The sequence below is a fragment of the Bos indicus x Bos taurus genome, chromosome 3, assembly GCF_003369695.1.
Source record: "Bos indicus x Bos taurus breed Angus x Brahman F1 hybrid chromosome 3, Bos_hybrid_MaternalHap_v2.0, whole genome shotgun sequence".
NCBI classification, from domain to species: Eukaryota; Metazoa; Chordata; class Mammalia; order Artiodactyla; family Bovidae; genus Bos; species Bos indicus x Bos taurus.
The window spans coordinates 115,488,203-115,511,047 of NC_040078.1; the positions used below are offsets into that span (position 1 = coordinate 115,488,203).

The 22,845-nt window shown below is 49.6% G+C and overlaps 1 protein-coding gene across 11 annotated transcripts in view; it reads left to right on the forward strand.

The window, feature by feature from the left end:
- Window positions 1–22,845, forward strand: part of AGAP1 (ArfGAP with GTPase domain, ankyrin repeat and PH domain 1) — a 569,465-nt gene that overhangs the window by 348,779 nt on the left and 197,841 nt on the right. For all 11 annotated transcript variants that reach the window (XM_027537985.1, XM_027537986.1, XM_027537988.1 and 8 more), the window contains one exon: window positions 8,764–8,868. In XM_027537985.1, coding sequence (XP_027393786.1) covers window positions 8,764–8,868 — 105 coding nt within the window. The remainder of the gene's footprint in view (window positions 1–8,763; window positions 8,869–22,845) is intronic.

The window sequence follows — 22,845 nt, forward strand, 5'->3', positions numbered from 1 at the left end:
GCATTTGCCATTTCCAAGTAAGAGAAGAGGAATATTTGAAATGGGACGAAGTGCGTACATTTCTTGCTGTGCAAACAGGCCAAAGATGTTAAAGCTTTGCAGTTGGTCTGGAGGGTGAAATGATTGACAGGGAGGTGGCACTGCGTCCGGTTTTGAGTACAGACTACTGCTCCTGGCTCTTGTGCTGCAGTGGTTATCTCCTGCCAGGGATTAACTCACATCAGAGTGGTTTAAAGCAGTAGCCATTTTCTTATTGCTCATGACTCTGTGGGTCAGGAATCTGGAGCAGGGATGTTGGAGACAGCTCATCTCTGCCCACAGAATGCCTTCTAGGGCTGGGATGTCCATGCTGATTCCCTCACTCATACCTGGTGCCTCAGCAGACGTGGCTCCTATGGCAGGGGCTTGATGCCCACTGGTCAGTGGCAATTGTCCCACAGACGAGACCCACATTCTCCCCTTTGTGGTTTCGGGGTCTCTGCCTCCTCACTGTCTCCCTAGCAATACGGTCCAATTTCTTTTAAGGATGCTAGGGCTCCCAATGGAGAAGGCAGTGGCACCCCACTCCAGTACTCTTGCCTGAAAAATCCCATGGGCGGAGGAGCCTGGTAGGCTGCAGTCCATGGGGTCGCTAAGAGACACGACTTCACTTTCACTTTCACTTTTCACTTTCATGCATTGGAGAAGGAAATGGCAACCCACTCCAGTGTTCTTGCCTGGAGAATCCCAGGGACGGGGGAGCCTGGTGGGCTGCCATCTATGGGGTCGCACAGAGTCGGACACGACTGAAGTGACTTAGCGGTAGTAGCAGCAGGGCTCCCAAGGGCATAAAAACAGGAGCTAGCTAGGCCTCCTTCAGGCTTTGGCCAGGATAATAGCATCGCTTCTGGCACATTCTTTTGGTTAAATTGAGTCTGGGGTCCTGGGACGACACAATGAGCTGGGTTTTTGAGGGTCGTCTTTGGAGACTGACTCCTTCCGTCTTCCCTCGCACCTGCAAAATACCCTCACCCTGATCCACAGAGTCTCATTCCATATGGCATCAGGCTTCCATCCAAGATTGTCATCCATGTCAGGTGTGCATGTGGATGAGGCTCCTGGGATAGAATCCTTCCGCTCTGAAGACCAGGTACTCAAGAGATAAGTTATGTTACACACATGCAAACTTAGACAGTGCCGACGCAGGGACAGGAGAACCACAGCTGATCCCTTATTCACAGAAGTAGGAGAGGGACCGGACACCTGTAGCTGTTCCTGGTCCCCAGCAGTTTAGCACCCAGTCTGCCCTGCTCTGGGCAAGGGGATGTTATGCTCCCAGCGGCCTCCTCCTTGGTCCTGGTCTCTCTGTCTGAGTCGACCTTCCTCCTCCATAATAAGTAGCCTGTGTTCATAGCTACGTAGCTTCCTCAGCCTGCTTCCTGCCATAGGTTGGAAGGTTGGGTTGAAAGTCCAGAAACTCTTTTCATTTTGAACTTTCTCTGTGGTTTTTAGTCCAAAGTGCTGTAATTCCTTAAAAAAAAAAAAAAAAAAAAAACTCATGGGTGCCTTTTTTATCAAATTACAAATTCCATCCATTAGACAAAGGCCAGTCTACACATCCCTGTCTCTAATCCACAGATCTTCTCTAACATGAGGGGCCTACCTTAAATCTTTCTGAGTTCTCAAGAAGGGGGTCTGCATGGCACACCCTGGTGGTATCTGTATTTTGAAATCACATCTCCTGGCATTCAGGGCTTCCCTGGTGGCTTAGATGGTAAGCAATCTGCCTGCAATGCAGGAGACCCCAGTTCAATCCCTGGGTTAGAAGATCCGCTGGAGAAGGGAATGGCAGCCCACTCCAGTATTCTTGCCTGGAGAATTCCATGGACAGAGGAGCCTGGTGGGCTACAGTCCATGGGGTCTCAAGTAGGACACGAATTAGCAATTAACATTTTCACTTTTCACTCCTAGCATTCTCTGGATTCGGTCTTTGATCTGAGGCCAGTTCTCATTCTCAGAGGTTTCTGCTAGAGAAGAAGCTGGGACTGAGAAACCGTTTTTCTCATGGTCTGGTCCAGCAAGGTTTTGAAGTATTTTTTCTAGTCTGCTTGAAAACTGCCTTGAGTTCCTCTTCCTGCTTTCAGACTCAGCTGAGCAGGCAGTGTGTCTGGCATCCTGCTCTTAGCCAGGTCCATCCAGGGGTTCACTGGGCGCCCTGGCTGTGCTGCACCTTCACTGAGCAACTTCACTTCTTCATGTGCATGGGACTCTCCTCCAGAACTTGTGCCTGTGAGTCGCTCAGTCGTGTCCGACTCTTTGTGACCCCATGGACTGTAACCCGCCAGGCTCTTCTATGCATGGAGTTCTCCAAGCCAGGATACTAGAGTGGGTAGCCATTTCCTCCTCCAGGGGATCTTCTCCAACCCAGGTATCAAACGCAGGTCTCCTTCATTGCAGGCAGATTCCTTACCATCTGAGCCACCAAGGAAGCCCCAAACTTAATGATTTGAAAGAAAAAAAAAAAAACTTGTTATTATTTTTCATAATTCTGTGGCTCAGGACTATGGAACGGGCACAGCGTGGCTTCTTGGTTGGAGCTCCCCAAAGCAGAAGCTGTCAGAATTTCTTTCGATTTAAACCCAATGTAGGGGCATCACTTTAGCTGCTTCTGGGTAAATTGAGTCTCAGCCATTCCCCCAGTCAGTGTGGGATGATTTACAGAGGGGCAGGAATAACACAAAGCCTGGCACAAACGGGAGTTATCTTGAGATCAGCTACCAAGCTGGCTGTGTGCCTTGGGTAAGCTACATACCCTCTGTGTGCCTCAGTGGCCTCGTCTGTAAAATGGGGATAATCAGAGTAATTACCAGCAGGTGGTAATAAGCTTTCGGCAGCGGCGGGGGTCGGGGGGGTTGGTAATTCTTAACTTGTAAGGCTGTTAAAGCAGCATCTGGCTCACAATGAGCCCAATATTGTTTTGAAATAAAATTTTTTTAAACAGACACATAAGCCATACAGGAGTCAAATAAAACCTTAACCGTAATTGACGTCTACACTGGGGTAGATGGTCAGTGAGAAACAGTCTGAAGCAGGAAATTGTTTTTACATGTACAGAAGTGGCATCTGAAAGATAGACCGAGGATACATTTTGACATTCCCCCGTGCGGTTTTGCCCTGGGTCACACAGGATCAAAGGGACTTAGGATCAGCAGGACCGTCTACCTCGCCAAGGGGGGCTGCCCGCCTGCCTGTCTCCGGCAGAGCGCCTTCCGGCCTCTGTCATCTTCTAGCTGGTGGGATCACGGCTTCACGTCCTTCAAAAGTTTAAAATGAACTATTTATAGGGTTTTCCATTTCCTTGGCGCTTAGAGTAGAAAGTGTGTGAGTTCAAGAAGGCAGAAGCACAGGGGGATCCAATCTAGGGGCTCAGCCAGATGCAGTGAAGGGCCTCCTGGCATGTTTGAGCATCGTGGTTCACCAGCAGAAGTTTGTCCTTAAAGGAGGCCATGGGTTCTCGCCCTTTGGCACTTTGTGGGTATCCTGACTGTGTTCAGAGGAGAGACAGCACGTCAGAGCACTGGAACCTTTTGCTTCCAGAGGAGCTGGGAGCTAAGACCAGGCTTGGCTATGTAGCTGTGTGATATCTTACTGGACCTTGGTAGCAACCAGCCTTGGTCCCACGAAGTGAGGGTATGCTGGGACAGACTCCGCTCCAGACTTACAGACCAACCTCCCCCTTCCCCTGCCCCTCTGCACTGTCTCTGCTCAGCCATGGACTCCTGCTCGGGCAGCTCTAGGGATCTTGACCCATGGGTTACTGTCCCCAGGGATGCCCAAGCAGGGTGGCCCCAGGCAGGGATCCTGCACAAAAGCTCATCTTGCAGATTTGGGACTGAATGGTTCAACTTTCAGAGCCTCTTGAGATTCTGCTATTCTGTGATTCCCACTTGATACAAATTACCCTTTAAAAAATCAGTGTTCAGAAGTAATTTAAGAAGAAGAAGCAACAGGAAACAGTCTTGAATCCACTGAAGCTGTTTCCTGAGTCTCCTCATTTGAAGTCCAATTGAACCTCTGATTACACAAGTTCGTTCTGCCTGCTGCCACCGAAGCCCTCGCTTCCTACCGTAATTCATCAAAGAGCTCGCCTCCCATCATCATCTTTTTCAGGATGGGCTCTCTTTATTGTTTATGGAGAGACCACCGAGCGTGTTGGCTTCTCCTGGTGTCGTGGCCGACCTTTTCTAAAGGCTCACATGTATATGTGCACGAGTGGACTCTGGCGTCTAGAGCTGTGGGCATTGATCCAGGACTCCCCTTCCGGGAAGTGAAAGGACGTGGATGGCCGTCGTCTGGGTGATAGGATGGAGGTCCCATGGGGCCCGCTGTGAGTCCAGCTCCTTAGTCCAGACTCCGCTGCTGCCTCCTACTGACTCTTGGCACGAGGTCACAAACACAGAGATGCCTGCCTCTGAGCAGCGCATGTGCTGGGTTTGGCCTGAATTACACACAGATGGTGTATAATCCATTGCCAACATTCTAAAAAATAAGGAGCTGTCCCTAAAGCTCCAGTTTTTCTTTTTCTCTTGACTCACCAGGAGATCTGGAAACGTAGACACAAATTTTGCGTTCCCTGCACAGTTCAGGGAGGCCGTTCCTGGAAGGGTGGCCTCATCGGGCCTTGCTGAACCTTCATCAGGAGATCTGACCTTCTCCACTCGCAACAGCCCTGACCACCCCTTCCTGGAATTTTTTAGTAGCCTTGAGATGTGCTTCCATAAATTCCTCATCGCTGTCTCCCCTCTCTCAAGGACACTCAGCGTTTAGGACATTCTCAGGGTGCTCTTAAGATTCAGCAAACAGAAACCCCTTCCTCTGGGTCCACGTGCAGTAGATTTTAGGGGGCACATTTGAATCTGTTCCTGGTGGAAGGGTGCTTGTCTTTTCCTTCACTGTGTGAATATGAAATATCAGTACTGATGGGCCACCGCCCCTCAGGAGAGGAATCGGACCTGAGTGGCTGCCAGGATCCTGATGACCCGCCTCTCTCGGACTGGGGATTTGTGCCGGGAGAGAAGGAGCTGGTGCTTTGGGAAGGCTTTGGGCTGAGCCGTGGCAGGGACACTGGCAGGCTTGACTGCGGTGGTCATTTCCAGGTCTGAACTTGGCAGCCCACAGTGCTAACAGCAGGAGTGGAGAGGGCAGGGTGGCTGGTCCCTCACTTCCCGTCAGCTACCGAGCGCTCTCACCTCCATGGTCAGAGTTCACGTACAAACCGAGGGAGCCACAATAACAGCTGCCCCTGTCCTGCTGCTGATGGGGGACGAGTGAGCGAGAGAACGCGGCGATGCTTAAAAACACGTCGGCACATGCTCAGGCCCCTTAAAGAAACGTGCGCCTTACCTGGTCCACCTGTGCCCAGACTGGCGCCGGGCGGCCCCGACGTGTGTACGTGTGATGTGTGGAGCCAGTTCAGTCCCCGCCTGGTGTCTGATGGGACGAATGATAAACCCAGCTGGGGCCAAGGCTGAAGGACAGAAATAAGGCTCTGAGCACGCCAGGTTGGTCTTCAGGCTCGCTGAATTCTGCAGCGTTTGAATAGTGCAGGTAATCAGATAATCCTCCGAGGTGAACCACGGGATTTATTTAAGATTGTAAAGATTTGGATTTTGTATTTATTTATTTATTTTTTTAGCAAGACATTGTTTTCCTAGCACCTAACAAATTGCCTAATTTAAGTCCCCCGAAAACTATGATGTCCCCTCTTCACTTGGCCTCCTGGTAAATTTTCGTTTTATTCCCTCAAGAAAGGAGTCTTTATTCCCCTCACCGGGCAGTGCAGGACTTGCTCCTGAAAGTGCCCTGAAGATGGCCTGAGGATTTCTGTGTGTCGCTCTTCACGGAGCCTGTCTTTCGTTTGAGGAGGAAAGGAAAAGCTTCCTGAGCAGGACCTTCCTGGTGGTCCAGTGGCTAGGACTCTGCAGTCCCAATGCAGAGGGCACAGGTTTGATCCCTGGTCAGGGAACTAGATTCCACGTGCTGCAGCTGAGACCCAGCACAGCCAAATAAATAAGTGAACAAAAATAGTAAAATATCTTAAAAAAAAAAAAAAAAGGCTTTCTGAAACCCAGGGCAGCCCTTAGCCAATGATGATGCACAGTAACCCCAGCCCCTGGTGTTACTGGAATTACATCTGAAATGGAGAGTGGGAAAATGTGAGCCTAGGGAAGAACTTGTTTATATTATATATATAATTTTATTTGGCTTTTTAAAAATATATATAATTTTATTTATCTATTTGGCTGTGGTGGGTCTTTGTTGCTACTCACAGGCTTTCTCTGTTTGCAGTGGGCAGGCTCCTCATGGAGGTGGTGGTTTCTCTTTGGTTTCAGATCATGGGTTAGTCTAGGGCACACGGGCTTCAGTAGCTGTGGTGCATGGTATCTAGAGCGTGGGCTCAGTAACTCTTGGCGCACAGGCTTAGTTGCTTGGTGGCATGTGGGGTCTTACCAGACCAGGGGTCGGACCTGTGTCCCCTGCGTTGGCAGGTGGGTTCTTAACCGCTGCACCACCAGGGAAGTCCCTGTGTCAGATTTTGTTACACTAAGTTTTAAAATCTTAGAAATCCCACTGGGGAGGGACATTTAATGCTGTCAAGGGGTTGCTTTTTCATCGCCGCTGATCCACCGTCACTAGTCGAGCCCCCACACACACTAGTCCTTACTGTGCCCTGAAACCTGTACCACCCCCGATGGGAGCGAACGTTTTTCTCTGGAGCTGGTTCCCGTTGTTGGTCTCAGTGCCATGTTTGGTTTATATCTTGGTTTAGATTCCAAGAAATCAAGGTCTGCAGCTTTATGTCACATACTTCTTTAGATAAGAACTTGCAAAGAAATGATCTTCCAAAGGTTTACTTGTTAGTTGCCTCAAACTCTGAAATATTTTCCCTCAGAAACAATAAACATTGTGGCCAGAGTCTCCAGGTGGCTCATAATCCATTATATTTGTAAAATCTGTCCATAAAAACGCAATGTCATAATATTGGGAAACTGACTCAATGGACCTGAGTTTGAGCGAACTCCGGGAGATGGTGAAGGACAGGGAAGCCTGGCGTGCTGCAGTCCATGGGGTCACAAATGCAATAGGCTTTTGCAGTCCGTGCAGAAGAAAAACGCCTTCTTGGTTGTTTCTCATACTTTGGTTCCTGGTTGATAGAATTAGGAGGCGGGTGGGGGCTGGCAAAAATTCTCAAAGGGACTCGGGAGGCCGCACCTTCCTAAGGTGTCAGATTCTGTTTCAAACTGACCGTTTTCTTTCTGCCTCCATCTGGGTGAATTAACTCGAGTTAGTCTTAGGCTTTCCCAGTCACACTTATGATCACGGACTTCTCCTTGTCTTGGCTGTGCTGGCTCTCTTCGAGGCACTCGGGCAGACTTCTCTTACTGTGGGACACAGGCTCTAGAGCGCACAGGCCCAGCAGTTCCAGCGTGCTGGCTTCTCCAGTTGTGGTGCACATGGGCTCAGTTGCTCCAAGACATGTGGAATCTTACTTCCCTGACCAGGGATCAAACCCACATCCCTGGTTTGGAAGGCACATTCTTAACCACTGGACCCCAGGGAAGTCCTGATCACATTAACAAGTGAGCAGCAAGAGAAAGAGCAAGGAGGGAGGTTCTCCTGCTCCCCTTTGTTTCTGTGGACGAGAGTTAGATGAATCCAGATGTGAAAGCTCAAGTTTAAAACTGACTGACTAGGAGGGCGTGGGGCTTCCCTGAAAGAATCTGCCTACAATGCAGGAGACCTGGGTTCGTTTCCTGGGTCATGAAGATCCCCTGGAGAAGGGAACAGCAACCCACTCCCGTACTCTTGCCTGGAGAATCCCATGGGCAGAGGAGCCTGGCGGGCCACAGTCCATGGGGTCACACACAGTCGGACCTGACTGAAGCGGCTTAGAATGCATGCGTGCAAGCAGGAGGGCCTGAAGCCCCCACAGGGGAAGAGAAAGTGCAGACTCAAGGTGCTGGGCCTGGCAGAGCTCAGGCTTCCTCCAGTTTTCTTAACTCAAGAAAGCCTAGAAATGAGACAGAAGGTTTGCTGGGAACTGGTAGTAAAAACAAGAGCAAATTCTCATCAGTCATCTAAGGAAGGCTGGATTAAATATACTTGTGTGTCGGTTTCAAGTGTTGAATGGTTTTTAAGAAGCTTTAATATGATTTCATTAAAAATGGATTAAAGTAAATTATACACAGTTCATCTATTAAATGCCATTGCTAAGTTTGCAAATGGAATTTCATTTTTAATAAATTAAGATCTGAAGTGAAAAACTGTAAAATAAAATGTTCTTATTTGTAAATATGGTAAAGGAAGATATGGTTAGTGTCTTATTTTTAGAAAAGGAAATTTACATTCCTTTTTTAATACCTTTAGGAGCTCCATGTGCTTACAGCTTAGCTATAGGAAAAGGTATGATCTGTCACATCACAATGGTCTATATCATATTGGTTGAACCAATGGCACGTCTTAGCCCTCGTTAATGTCACAACATTAAGTTCTGCACTCACATGCACAAAAGGGAATTTGTTGATTGTATATATATTTTATAAAAAAGAAAGGGGAAAACCGAACGACCGAGGCAAAAATGTGTCATTTCCATTTTAAGATGGCAAAGAGAAAATGGAAGTTTAACAATTTAAAAGTTAACCTATGTGCCTACTCTTTTTAAAAAATGTACGCAGGACTTTATGATTTACACTAATTTCCGCCTGGCTTCTCTTTTGCTCATAGGGCATGCTGCTGAAGCGCAGTGGCAAATCACTAAACAAGGAGTGGAAGAAGAAGTACGTCACGCTGTGTGACAACGGTGTGCTGACCTACCACCCGAGCCTGCATGTGAGTGTTGCCCCTGGGAGAAGTTAGCAGGTCCTGGGCTGAGGGGGCACGGGGTCCATGCACAGTCAAGCCTTTCTGCTCTGTTGAAGGTTAAAGTAGTATTTTATTTTATTTTAAATTGCTCCCTTCTTTAATTGGTAACATTTATTTTTAAACCAAAATGAATATTTATAATAATACGAATTTTGCATCTTATCATAATACTAACAGAATGAAAGTTACTTTCTTAATAGAGCATTCATTCCTTTAATAGTATGTAGTCTTCCTCTTTCCCAAATTAAGGATTTTGCCTTAAATTCTATTTTGATAATATATCTCAGTGTTCTTTAGCTAATTTTTTTTCTTTATGGAATAACCCTTTATTTTCAGTCTATATGGTGTTCTTATAGTTCTTTTTTTGTTTGTTTTTCTATTTTTTTTTAAAGTAAAGTAGTATTTTAAATGAGAGTAAAAAGACAGGAGCAAGTAGTCAAAGAGAAAGGAGAAAAAAATCTATCTGAAAATCTAGACTGAAAGAAACTATAGCAAGTCTACATACGAACAAGCTGTGTTCCGAGAGCGCGTTCACAAGTCCGGGTTGTTAGTCAGTCCAACGGCGTTAGCTCAGGTCCCAGCTGACAGTCGACCTTACAGTACTGCACTCTTGATAAGTGTGTGGGCTTCCCAGGCGGCTCTGGTGGTAAAGGATCTGCCTGCCAGTGCAGGAGGCGCAACAGATGCTTGTTCCATTTGGGTTGGGAAGATCCCATGGAATAGGAAATGGCAACCCACTCCAGTGTTCTCTCCTGGGAAATTCCACGGGCAGAGGAACCTGGCAGGCTACAGTCCGTGGGGTCACAGAGTCGGACACGACTGAGCACCAGAGGTTTATAACGCTTTTCTCCAAAAAATATATAAAAAGCACAAAATAATAAGAAAAGCGTTTTTAATCTCACAGTACAGTACCTTGGAAAGCGCAGTAATAGATACAACAGCTGCACTTCTCGGTAGTACCAGCTACGCCAAGCTGCTTTCACGCTTGCTTCTAGACACCCTGGGCTTGAGGCGTCTCGAGTCCCGCTGTCCTCTCTGCAGTCCCGCCCCGTGAAGTGCACAAACGCCCAACCACCTGCAAAGGGTGCACGCGTGTGACAGCGCACACCAGACACGCGAATGAGTAACGCGCCTCGACATGTGAACACACAGTCGCATCTTAGAAAGTCTGCACCTTGACAGTTCTTTTGTAGGGAACTCGCTGTGCATTGAAGCCCAGGGTCAGCTTGAGCACCTGAGAACAACAAAGCCAAGAGTTGAGTGCAACTCACGAGTCAGAGTCCGTTTTTACTGTCCGCTAAGAACGCATGCCAGTTTGTAAGGCAGGTTCGTTTTCTCTGTGTAATAACGTCTCTTATCCTGGTGATTTATATAAGATAGAGGGAAAGACACGTAATTTCATCACCGGGAGAAATGTAGACGTTCTACCCATGGGGAGCTCTTTAGGAAAGCTTTGGTAAAACCTGAAGATGGTTGTCATGGCTCTCCCAGCACAACACATTCCATGAACCCTGCGTGACGTTTATCTGCCTTCACATAGGTATATGTGTGAATATATAGTATTAGCTGGTTGTTTGACTATATCACAGTGTTAAGCACAACATTAAGATTTTAATTTTAAGTACTTCTTAAAAACTGCACTGTGACTAATGAGAAGTTAAAGATAAACATACCGAAGAAAACGTACTTCTCCCAGATAGCCCCTAAGAACGTGGCTGCTCACAGTTTGAGGTGTATCCTCCTAGCCGTGTCCACAGCCTACGCCTTTGCCTCTGCTGGCCTGCAGCCCCCTGGGGTACACGGTACGTTCCCTGCTCTCCTAGACGACGCCAGATCTCAGGCACCTGCCCATGCCAACAAACACACCTCTATGCCACCATCTTAATAGTTACATAACATCCATCCTGCTCATGTGCCCCAACAGACTGAACCAACATTTGGCGAGCCGACTCCCTTTCTCCATGATTTTTACCGTTGTGAGTCACTCTGATCAGCGTCCTCATTTGACACCTCTGTGCCCACATCCATGTCCTGCAGGCACATTCCCAACCATAGCCTTCCTGAGTTGAAGAGGGTGTACTTCTATGGGCTCTGGGTATGGACTGCCAAATTCCAGGAAAGATTGTATTGGTTCATCTTCTCTGGCTTTCCCCACCAACCCCCTGTACTCTCAGGAACATTTCCCTTGTTTTTTTTTTTTTAAAAAAAAAAAACTTTTCAATAGGATAGATAACAAATGGTATCCTCGCTGTGTGACTTGCTATCTGGAGTGAATTGCTTCCAGGGCTTCCCCGGTGGCTCAGCTGGTAAAGAATCCACCTGCAGTGCGGGAGACCTGTTTGATCCCTGGGTTGGGAAGATGCCCTGGAGCAGGGAACAGCGACCTACTCCAATATTCTGGAGAATTCAGTCCATGGGGTCACAAAGAGTCGGACACAACTGAGTGACTTCCACTTTGACGTTCATGGTCCCTTGCAGGTACTTGGAGTGGCTGTGTTCTAGTCTTAAGTTGTGGGGAGCTGCTGACCCCCGGCGGCTGAGTTAGCCCGACATTCTTTGGTTCCAAACAGGAAGAGAAATTACCTTTTTGAAAGCCTTTGCAGTAGGACCAGTAACAGATGGTGTCCTCACCATGCTATTTGCTGGCTGGGGTGAACTGTCCTTTTCCCTCTGGTCTTCCAGCAGTGGCTTCCCCTCTCTGAATTGGGCTCTAAAGTAAGCGTGTATTTAGGCCACGCTACTTGTTCCTCCTATCGGTGGGGAGTCTTTCCACACTTCACCAGTAGGTAGGCTTTCAAGATATACACTTCTTGGACTGAGGAGACTCCTTGTGCTTGATTTATTGGGGTTATTTGGGACATAGAGTCAGGCTGCTTCCCCAGTGGCCTAAACCAGAGACTTAACACTATCCCGTGAGGCCTGCCTGTGACTGCCATGCCCCCGTCTGGGTCTTTGGGGTTCTTTCTCCAGAGCTGCTCCACCAACAGGGAGGTGCCCTTTCCCGGCGTAGTTCTTCCTAAAAACCCCATCCGAGAACAGAACCTAACGATGGACCTGTTTGCTTTGTTCCTTGGAGGGAGACGTGCAGTCACAGTCACCTTGCCGGCCTCATCGACCTGTAGAAAGTGAGATCTCATGGGTGATGCCCCTCCGCTCACAGTCCAGTCTCCTGCTGAGCCCCTCAGAGGGGCGTTGGCTGCTTCTTGCCAAGGGGGATGGATGGTGGCAACAGGAGATGGTTCTGGAACATTCCTGCTGGAGGGCCTACGCTCCCTTACTTTTCCTCTCTACCTTTCGATGATACGGTTGCCATCCGTTCTTCAAAAGTTCTCCCGCACAGGCTGCTTCTCGTGATGGTCCTCAGTGCCAGCTTTCCTTTTTTTTTTTTTCCTATGTATGCATGGATATTATTGGAATATAGTAAAGGAGCAGAGTAGGGCTTTATAATTGTACGGCAGGCAAGAGCCATCGTCACTTTAAAAGTGCGATTCGGTTAATGCGGGTCGCCTGGGAGCTGCAGTTATTGATGCGGGTAGACAGTTCCCTAAGGAAGTGGCTTAATCTAGTGGCGAATTTGAATTACTAGACCACAGAGAGATGTCATGACTTTCATTGTAATCCTTTGTGGATTCTTGTTTTCCCAACCAAGCTTTGGGTGGACATTTAGAGGGCTGTGAGTTTCAGGTGTATTTCTTGGGAGGTGCACGAGATGCAGGAAACGTAGGATTGATCCCTGGTTCAGGAAGATTCTCCGGAGGAGGGAATGGCAACCCACTTCAATATTCTTGCCTGGAGAATTCCAAGGACAGAGGAGCCTGGTGGGCTACAGTCCATGGGGTCACAAAGAGTTGGACATGACTGAGCGACTGGACCCACATAACAGATACCCAGTGGCTGAGTTAGCCCTGTGTGTTCTATGGTCCCAGACAGGAAGATGTATCAGAGGGATGTCCAAGGGCAGAATCCTGACTTCCCTTAATAAGAAATTCGGGAGCATTTAGATATGGTGCTAATTTAGGCCCCAAAGGTCTACATCGTGGAGGATGGCCCAATTATTTGAGTCTGGAAAATTTCAAAAGGTGATGGAACCAAATGATCTCAGATACCAGTCACACTGTAACACTGGCTTCCAAGGTAAGGTGTATTACGGGAGAAAGACCACTAAGATCCTCGGCCGCTTGTACTGAAGACCTTAAGCAGTCCAGTACTGGGGAACTCTTGTCCAGGTTGGTAGCTTCCGATTTCCATACTGTCTGTCATCCAGCTCTCACTGGTCACAGAGCAGGGGACCTACATCGGTCTCAAATAGCAGATCCTACAACCCGTGACTCTGCTGGGAGTCACGGGAAATAACCTGGCTAAACAGTCTGACATTTTCAGACAGAGTTTTCAGCAGAGGTTGTGGTTGTCCTTGATGGACTATCTGTGCCAGCTACCCTGGACCCTCCTAACTTTTGATGACGAGATGGTTTATATATCAAAAAGGAAGCTGGCATGCTTTTATGAGGGCAGAATTTTAATCAGGTAATTAATACTCCGATAATAGGTTTGGGTTCAAGAGCAGTGAGGCTTAAGATGCATCAAACGTAGGATTCAAACAGGTGTTAGGCGGGCCTGCAGCAGCACCAGCAGCCCCCTCAAAACCAGCGTTTTCCTGTTGCCCTGGGGCTCCCTTCCTGCTGGGACATTTTCTTTCCTGTGCACACATGCGCCGCTCAGGGCTCCATCAGCCTGGACTCTGACTCTACCTCTGGTCACCTCGGACGTGATGCCCTGTTAAACCCACGAATCTGGGCCTTTTGCATACGAGGAAGATGAGAGCAGAGTAAAGGACTGAATCTGGTCATATGGAAAACGGCCAGCGTGCTGGATTGTCACACTGCAGTCAAATTCATCACCTGAAGGGTGTGGCCTGCCCCAGATAGCGTGGCCTGCAAGGCCGGACGCCCCCTGATCCGATCTGAGCTGATCTAGGCCGCTCCTGTGTTAGCCAGTTTAAAGTTACAGTGCCCCACAGCAAGAGATGTCACCTCGGTGAGAAGCCTGGGCACCACAGCTAGAGAGTAGTCTCTGCTTGTCTCAACTAGAGAGAGCCCGATCAGAGCAGCGAAGACCCGGACAGCCAAAAATAAAAATAAATAAATGAAGCCCCAGATGACTGCACTGACCAGTGCTGCCGGACAGGGCCATCCCACACGCCTCTCCTGCCCCTGCCTGGCTGTATTGCACCCCCCTCGGCTCCCCAGGCTGCCAGCAATGGTGGTTTGCTCAGACATCTGCTTGAACAAGATGCTCCGGCACCATTGGGTTCTGACTTTAGCTGACTTTGGGTGCTCTGGAAGCAGGAAGCTGACCATTTCCTAAACTTGCTAAAAAAAGAAAAAATCCACACAGCTCTTGTGTTTTTCAAATGTCTTCATTGGACGCCCTTTTAAAAAAAAAAAAAAAAAAACAAATCTCCCAGAAGAGGTCATTTGTATCCTTGAGGGAAACAGATACAGTTTCCTTATTTCACAGGTGTCCATGGAAGTGTTTCCATAAAGATCATCCTTTGGACAAGTTTCAGTCCAAGCAGGTGTCTCACACAGGTTTATTGTTGCTTTTGTTCAGCCGTGTCCGACTCTTTTCGACCCCATGGACTGCAGCACACCAGGCCTCCCTGTCCATCACCAACTCCTGGAGTTTGCTCAAACTCATGTCCATTGAGTTGATGATGCCATCCAACCATCTCATCCTCTGCTGCCCCCTTCTTTTGCCCTCAATCTTTCCCAGCATCAGGGTCTTATGTAATGAGTCAGTTCTTCGCATCAGGTGGCCAAAGTATTGGAGCTGCAGCTTCAGCATCAGTCCTTGCAAGGAATATTCAGGCTTAGTTTCCTTTAGGACGGACTGGTTTGATCTTGCAGTCCAAGGGACTCTCACAAGTTGGTGGGGTAGAAAACAAACCCAGCCTTCGGACCAAGCAAGCAGTGGGTGCCTGACCCCAGCTGTGCACCCGTTTGTGCAATCCTAGCAGAGCAACAAGCTCTTGGAAACCGTGGCTTCAGAAACAGGCCACCAGCTGTGAAACTGGGGATCCTCAGCTTTGCAGCAGGCGGTGGGTTTGGGGTGAGGCCGACCAGCCTACCGAGTGCTTGGGGTGGGTCGGCTGCCAGGGAAGCTCCTGCCGATGGCCTCCCTGGTTGGCCGGGCCCCGTCATAACTCGCATGCCTGAGATGAGTTGCTCAGGGCCTCGGGTGGTGGCCCCATAACTTCCGGCTGGTCACCATGGCGTCAGTTTCCTATTCCTCCTTCACATCCTTTCCTAACCACGTCTTCTTCCCAAGCCCTCAGAGTCTGCCCAGACGTGTCTTTCTGTGTTTCACCCCGAGACACAACAGATTATTTAAGAGCCTACAACAGATTATTTAAGAGCCCCAAATCCTTGGTCCCTCTGACACACAGCTCGGCCTCATTCTGGAACTTATTCAGCACAGGCATCCCTGAAGCTTCCCTGACCACAGCTAGACGTTGTTGAAGGAAGCCTTTTTACCCCAGGAATGTTTCCTGTTGTTGAAAACCCAAAACAGTCCTCTTAGGGGGAAGAGACCCTCTCGGAGCAGTGGAATAGAATCGCTAGCACGTGGCCAGATCATAGGCATGACCGTCTGGGAATTAGAGGGAAAACAGGGACCAAACATGGATCCTACCCGGATGGAGACCGATCCCTACAAGTTGATACCAGTGATACCTCCAGACCCCAGATTTGCTCTCTCTGCGCTCCCGGGAGTCTCAACCCCACCCTTCGCCCACTGCGACACCCCCTGGCCTGCTCTGCCCTTCCCTGGAGGCTTGGGAGCCATTGGCAGTGGCTGGCTTGGCCTGCCGGGCTCCGCCTCCCTCCTGCAGTGTAGGTAGCAAGGGGGAGATGTCGGCACAGGCGGGAGAGGGAATGGTGGATTTCAGCCTAGGGGCTTCCTAAAAATCGGTGGTTCTTGCACTGCGGGATGATTGCTTCGGGGGCAGGGGCATGCTCACGGCCCTGCCTCCGTAACTCAGTACACGCGCCCCTGGCCTGTGGTGGAACTTGTTGTGAAGCATCAGCTCCTGCGTCCTTCCCCTTCTGCACGGGGTCAGGCCCCGCTGCTTCTTAGCGTGCCTTTTAAGGTAGACCCTGAGAAACTGGCCAGATGAAGTCTGTTTGGAAAACCCAGAGAGAGTCCGTTGGCTCCAGGGGATGTGTGGTGGTGTTATCTTAAGATCACTTGAGACTCTTCAGAGTGTGTGGTCCAAGCATGCCACCGAGCGCTCTTAGCAAATGGAGGCTCCTGGGGCCAGTCGGACCCCACCCCGCACCCTACCCCTGATAGGTGCTGCTGGGTGTGGTGAGTCTCATGGCAAATGGAGGCTCCTGGGGCCAGTCGGACCCCACCCCGCACCCCACCCCAAGATAGGTGCTGCTGGGTGGGGTGAGTCTCATGGCAAATGGAGGCTCCTGGGGCCAGTCGGACCCCACCCCGCTCCCCACCCCAGATAGGTGCTGCTGGGTGCGGTGAGTCTCATGGCAAATGGAGGCTCCTGGAGCCAGTCAGACCCCACCCCGCACCCCACCCCGCACCCCACCCCAAGATAGGTGTTGCTGGGTGGGGTGAGTCTCATGGCCAATGGAGGCTCCTGGAGCCAGTCGGACCCCACCCCACACCCCACCCCAAGATAGGTGCTGCTGGGTGCGGTGAGTCTCATGGCCAATGGAGGCTCCTGGAGCCAGTCAGACCCCACCCCGCACCCCACCCCAAGATAGGTGCTGCTGGGTGGGGTGAGTCTCATGGCCAATGGAGGCTCCTGGAGCCAGTCGGACCCCACCCCGCACCCCACCGCAAGATAGGTGCTGCTGGGTGCGGTGAGTCTCATGGCAAATGGAGGCTCCTGGGGCCAGTCAGACCCCACCCTGCTCCCCACCCCAGATAGGTGCTGCTGGGTGCGGTGAGTCTCATGGCAAATGGAGGCTCCTGGGGCCAGTCGGAGCCCAGCCCGCTCCCCACCCCCAGATAGGTGCTGCTGGGTGCGGTGAGTCTCATGGTAAGACAGAAAACTGGGTTCAGGAAAAAGAAAACAGTTGATTTGATTCATCTTTCTTTCTCAAGATGCTGTTATTAAGTGGAACCTAGAACACAGTTTAGATAGCACGTGGGGAGCTAAGGTAACGAAGCTTTTTTGGCTTTGCAGGCACTCCGAGTAGAGTGTCCGACTGCCCTGGTCTTTCCTAAGATGCGGGACGTTCGGTGCCAAAAACGCAGGAAGCCCCAGGCAACTGGGACAAGTTGGTCACCGTCCCTGCAGGACTGACCAGCTTCACTGCGCCTTCCTCTCCACGTGCCATTTTTCATGACAACCCTAAATACGTAAATAAGACTGAAACGGTAAAAAGCAAGCTGTTGACGTCTGCTGTGGCCCTGTGGTCTGTATTTTTTTTTGATTCTCGGAAGACCTATGCAACTATAAGACCTTTAAAAAGCCCTAAGTGCTTGACCTTCTTGGAAGAGACACGTCTGAGCGTCCCGAGGTTTCCTGACACTTGGCTGGTTCGTGGTCTGGGTGGGTGAAGGGCTGCCGGTTCTGAGAGCCTTGGATTCGCTCTCTGTGGACTTGAACGTGAGCCCTTAGGCAGCACCTTGATGGAAAAGTGGAGGGGATAATGAGAAAGAACTTGGACCCTCGAGGCCGCACAGTTCAGCACCGCCACCCATTCATCTTCCGTGTCGAGGGGGCTGCCATCCAGGGCGCGGCTGAAATAACTGCTGACAAGGCTGTGCGCCGGGCATTCCTAAGTGGACCCGTAAGAGTTCACTCGGGGCCGCAGGTGGAGCCAAGGACTCGACGGTGCCCTGACCGGGAAGGTTCCCCTGGCTTCCTCCTGAGCACGAGTGGCTGGCCGACACAGCTGACCGACGCGTACTCGAAGTGCTCACCGGTTTGAAATCCTCCTTCCTGGATTTCTTTCTTATACCATGTGCTGCCCGAGTGAGAAGCTGCTGGGCTGCGGTCACTTGCCCCTGCCCTTCGAACCAGACGCTTCTTCTCAGAGGACCTTCCTTCCTAATCAAGTGGCTTAGACGTTCCATTTCCACTCAGCTTTTGCTTCTTTATGCCACTGACATTTCTTTGTTTTTTCTCCCCACGGACTCAGACTCTGAATTATCATCAGAATGCTGATTTCAACAAGTTTCTAGTTTCAAAATCATGGGGAGGGGGGGGAATCTACTGTTTTTTGTTTTTTAACGAATGCCAAAATAACAATAAGATGTGAGATGCTTTCCAGAGCAGGCATTCTTCTCAAAAGAAATATTTCAAGGTAAAAAGGAGGATAACCTTTTGTTGTAAGAGAAGCAACTCTTGCCCGTAACCACTGCTGGTAACTGTCATTTAAAATAACAGAATCCTTGGAATTCTCTGGCAGTCCAGTGGTTAGGACTTTGCACTTCCACTGCCGAGGACCTGGGTTCAATCCCTTGTTGGGGAATGAAGATCTGCAAGCCACATGGCATGGCCAAAAATAAAAAATAAAATGACTCATCTTTGCATAAAATCAGGACATTTAACTGGATGATTGAGGATTCACAGAGAATCCCTTTGGCCAGCTGCACGCCTGTGAAGGTGCACCCCCATCTCTTGAGGTGGTGAATTGAGTTACACTTGGAAGAATTCTGCCTTGGTCTCCCCAGAATGTTACAGAAGCCAGACTGCAAGGCTGGACAGACAGAATCCAAGCCCAGATTTCCAGATGTGGAAACTCTGAGTCATGGAAGACTGCTAACCCTGAGAAGACAGGCCTCCCTTTCTTCCTGGGAAGACGATGTTGGCGTGTCCTGGCCGTGTCGCACTGCAGCAGTCTGCCTGTTCATCCTGTGATGGGTGGTTACCAGGTCCTGTTGCCCCTGAATAAGCCGTGGTGCTGGAAGCAGTCCTCGGTCTATACACGCCTCTCCAGTCTGGCTTCATTCCAGTCTGATGTCCATCGTGCAGGTGGACCTTCCTGCCCGTCCTCCATGGGAGGTGCTCCCTGGCTCCTCCTGAGGATTGTGCCCTGTGCCCCGGCTGCCCAGGGCTCGTGTGGGCTCAGCGCGCAGGCCACCACCGCAGAGGGGCCTCGTGGCCGAGTGCAGGGCCACACCGGGGCTTCGTGTCAAGCCTTTGCCCCTAGATGGCCTGGGTTCCAAACCTATGCTTGGTAATCCTGGCTCTGCCTTAAAAATCCTGGTGCAATTAGAAGGGAGGAAACTACCCATGTTACACAGCTTAGACGCCGCCCCCGCCCCCGCCCCCGCCCCGCCGCCACCCCTGCCCAAAGGTAGATTAGCTTTATGTCAGGGTCAGGAGAGAACACACACACAGGGGCGTGATACAGATGCCACAGAATCTTAGCCCGGTACTGGAACCCCCAGGTGGCCCTAATGGGAAAGAACCCGCTTGCCGGTGCAGGAGATGCCAGAGACTCAGGTTTGATCCCTGGGTCAGGAAGATCCCTGGGAGGAGAGCATGGCAACCCACTCTAGTAGTCTTGCCTGGAGAATCCCATGGACAGAGGAGCCTGGTGGGCTACAGTCCGTGGGGCCACAAAGAGTTGGACACGACTGAGTGACTAACTCTCATTTCACTTACCCACGTAACATAAAATGTACCTTCTTTGCCCTTTTTAAGCATATGGTTCAGGACTGAGAAGGCTGTTCATCATGTTGTACAACAGGCACCTCCATCCGTCTCTGGGATGTTCTCATCTTGCACAAGTGAAACTCTGCCCCTAGTAAACACTAACTCTGAATTCCCTCCCCTGGCCCCTGGCAGCCGCCTTCTACTTTTTTGATTCTATGAATTTGACTATCCTGAGTACCTCATATCAGTAGATCATGTAGTATTTGTCTTTTTGTGGCTCGGCTTTCACTTAGCCTCCTGCCTTCAAGGTTCATCCGTGTAGTAGCATTTCTTTCCTTTTTAGGGCTGAGTAATAATCCACTGTATATACATACAATACCATTGGGTATGTACATCCCACAACTCAACCAACTGCAGATCAATATTTTGGGGGAAAAAAATCCAGAGTTCCAAAAAGCAAAAACTTGAATTTCTCACATGCTAGCAACTATTTACATATCATTTATATCATATTAGGTGTTAGAAATAATCTAGAGATGATATACAGGAAGATAAAGGTTACAGGGGCTTCCCTGGTGGCTCAGATGATAAAGAATCCACCTGCAATGCAGGAGACCTGGGTTTGATCCCTGGGTTGGCACGATCTCCCAGAGGAAGGCATGGCAACCCACTCCACTGTTCTTGCCTGGAGAATCCCATGCACAGAGGAGCCTGGCAGCTGCAGTCCCTGGGGTCACAAAGAATTGGACAGGACAGAGTGACTAAGCACAGCAACGTGTGTAAGTTATATGCAGATACTCTGCCGTTTCATATACGGGCCTTGAGATTCTGTGGATTTTGTTGTCCCCCGGGTCCTGGAACCAGTCCCAGTGTGTGCACCGCATGCTGTGTCCATTCATTTGTGGGGCGACACTTGGCTTCTTCCCTTCCTTGGCTGCTGTGAATGTTGTTGTTCAGATGCTGGGTCCTGGCTGGCTCTTTGTGACCCCCATGGACTGCAGGGACACCAGGCTTCCCTGTCATTCACTGTCTCCCGGGAGTTTGCTCAAACGCATGTCCACTGAGTCTCTGATGCTATCTAACCATCTCATCCTCTGCCACTGCTTCCTCCTTTTACCTTCAGTCTTTCCCAGCATCAGGGTCTTCTCCAATGAGTCCACTCTTCACATCAGGTAGCCAAAGTATTGGAGTTTCGTAGGTGTGCAAATACCTCTTTGGAGCTTGAAGTTTTACTGTTAAGAACTACAAAGCGGGAGAGCTGTTGAGAAGAGCTGAATTTAAAGATGCCCGACATTAACCAAGGCCCTGGTTGAGAAATACCACAGAGAAACTGGCTGGGCCCTTCATGATCAAGGCGGGTTCTGGAGGCCTAATACCCTGCATGATGGTCTAGAAGCCACGTGGTGTGAAAACACCCACCCAGCCCTGCCCACGTGGGCTCTCTGTGTTTGCCGAGTGCCCTCCGAAGGTGAGGGGAGCTGTCCCTCTCTGTTCTTCGGGTAGCCTGAGAAATACTTCTGGCGTTCATTCGCGTTTCAGCATGAGAAATCATTTCTCCTGTGTATCAAGGCTTTCAGGCCCATGGAATGACACCACCACAACAGAATAAAAAATTTCAAGGAATATCTACAACTACTGTTGGCAGGAGGGACCACTGGAAAACTCACACCTTTTACACAAATAGAAAAATGTTAGATTCTTTATCAAAGTCTGCTCCAAGGAATTCCTCATTTATTTATATAGCCCTCAGTGTTCTTGCCTGGAGAATCCCAGGGACAGAGGAGCCTGGTAGGAGGCCGTCTATGGGGTTGCACAGAGTCAGACACGACTGAAGCGACTTAGCAGCAGCAGCAGCAGCAGCAGGGTTTGAAAGTGTTTAGGTTTACAAAGGGAAAAAATGGCCAAAATGCTGGCTCACTATGGTACACTTTGTCTCAATGTTGAGAACAGGATGACCGTAAGTAGCCCAAGATCAGAGAAAGTCTTCCTGTCTTTATAGAAATTAAGCCATCAGATAGGGTAGACTGTGCCTAATTTACTTTTTTTCCTACATCGAAAAACTCTTCTGTCTTCTTGCTTTAAAAAAAAAAAGAAGTATATATATGTTTTTATAATAGCCTGTGAGTTTGAGTAAAGCTTCTAGAGGAATCCACGGGACACTGCCTTAGCAGTACATAGCATATTTCATCCTTGTACCCAATCTGCAGGGCTTCCCAGGTGATGCAGTGGTAAAGAATCTGCCTGCTAATGCAGGAGATGTAGGTTTGATCCCTGGGTGGGGAAGATCCCCTGGAGAAGGAAATGGCAACCCACTCCAGTATTCCTGCCTGGAGAATCCCATGGACAGAGGAGCCTGGCAGGCTACAGTCAGCGGGGTTGCAAAAGAGCTGGATACATCTTAGCAAGTAAAACAACATCAGCAACAACTCACTCTGTATCACTTTGTTTTCCACTGGGACCCTGTGAGGGTTGTTAATTGTGGCTGGAAATCCTTACCAAAGGTAGCTAAGTCCAGTCCATCCATTTTCTTCACTGGCAGCAAGTCACTGTGGAGAACTCTCAGTGGGAGAGCTCGGGCGTGGGGGACAGGCGGGAATGCTCTTTCCCTGCTGCCAAGAGATGGGGTTTCATCATTAGACTTTATAAATGCGTGCTGCTCTGGTTCTAGCGCGGTTGCCGGCCGGTTGCTAAAGTGTTGGGAGGAAGGGAGCGATGCAGACTCGGAGGATGGCTTCTTCTCAGGTGTGCCCGTGGCCCCAGATGGAAACCAATCAAGGTGCGATTTATGTTCATTAAGTGCTTGTCAAAACTGAAAAATTTTCTAATCAACAGCAATCTAGCGGCGTCCCCGTCGATGGCTGGGAGTGCCGCCTCTGCCGCAGCGGCTATTTGCCTGTTACAACTCTAGGCTAAGAATCCGCTGATGATTACATTAGGCTAAGCTGCGAAGTAAATGAACCATATCTTATTTAGGTGCCACAAGCTTCAGTGTAGTCCTGCCCCGCAGGGCACTTGATAGCGTTTTATGGCTTTAAAATTAGTGTAGCTTCCCATTGGCTGCAGGGCACTTGCCTGTTATGCCTTTGAACTCAATAAGCAAGGAGAAGGGGGCCTTTTGTTTTTCTCCTGTATTTTTCTCCCTTGCATTTTTAGCAATTTTGTTTTGCATCTTTTCCAGACGGCGTTTTGCAATAAAAATGTCTGACTACCCTCTATATGCCTACCCCCATCCCACCTCCCCTTCACAAAAAAAATAAAGAAAAAAGGAGAAAGGGAAGAAAAAGTAGAAAATGTCATGCATTTCCAGAGGACAG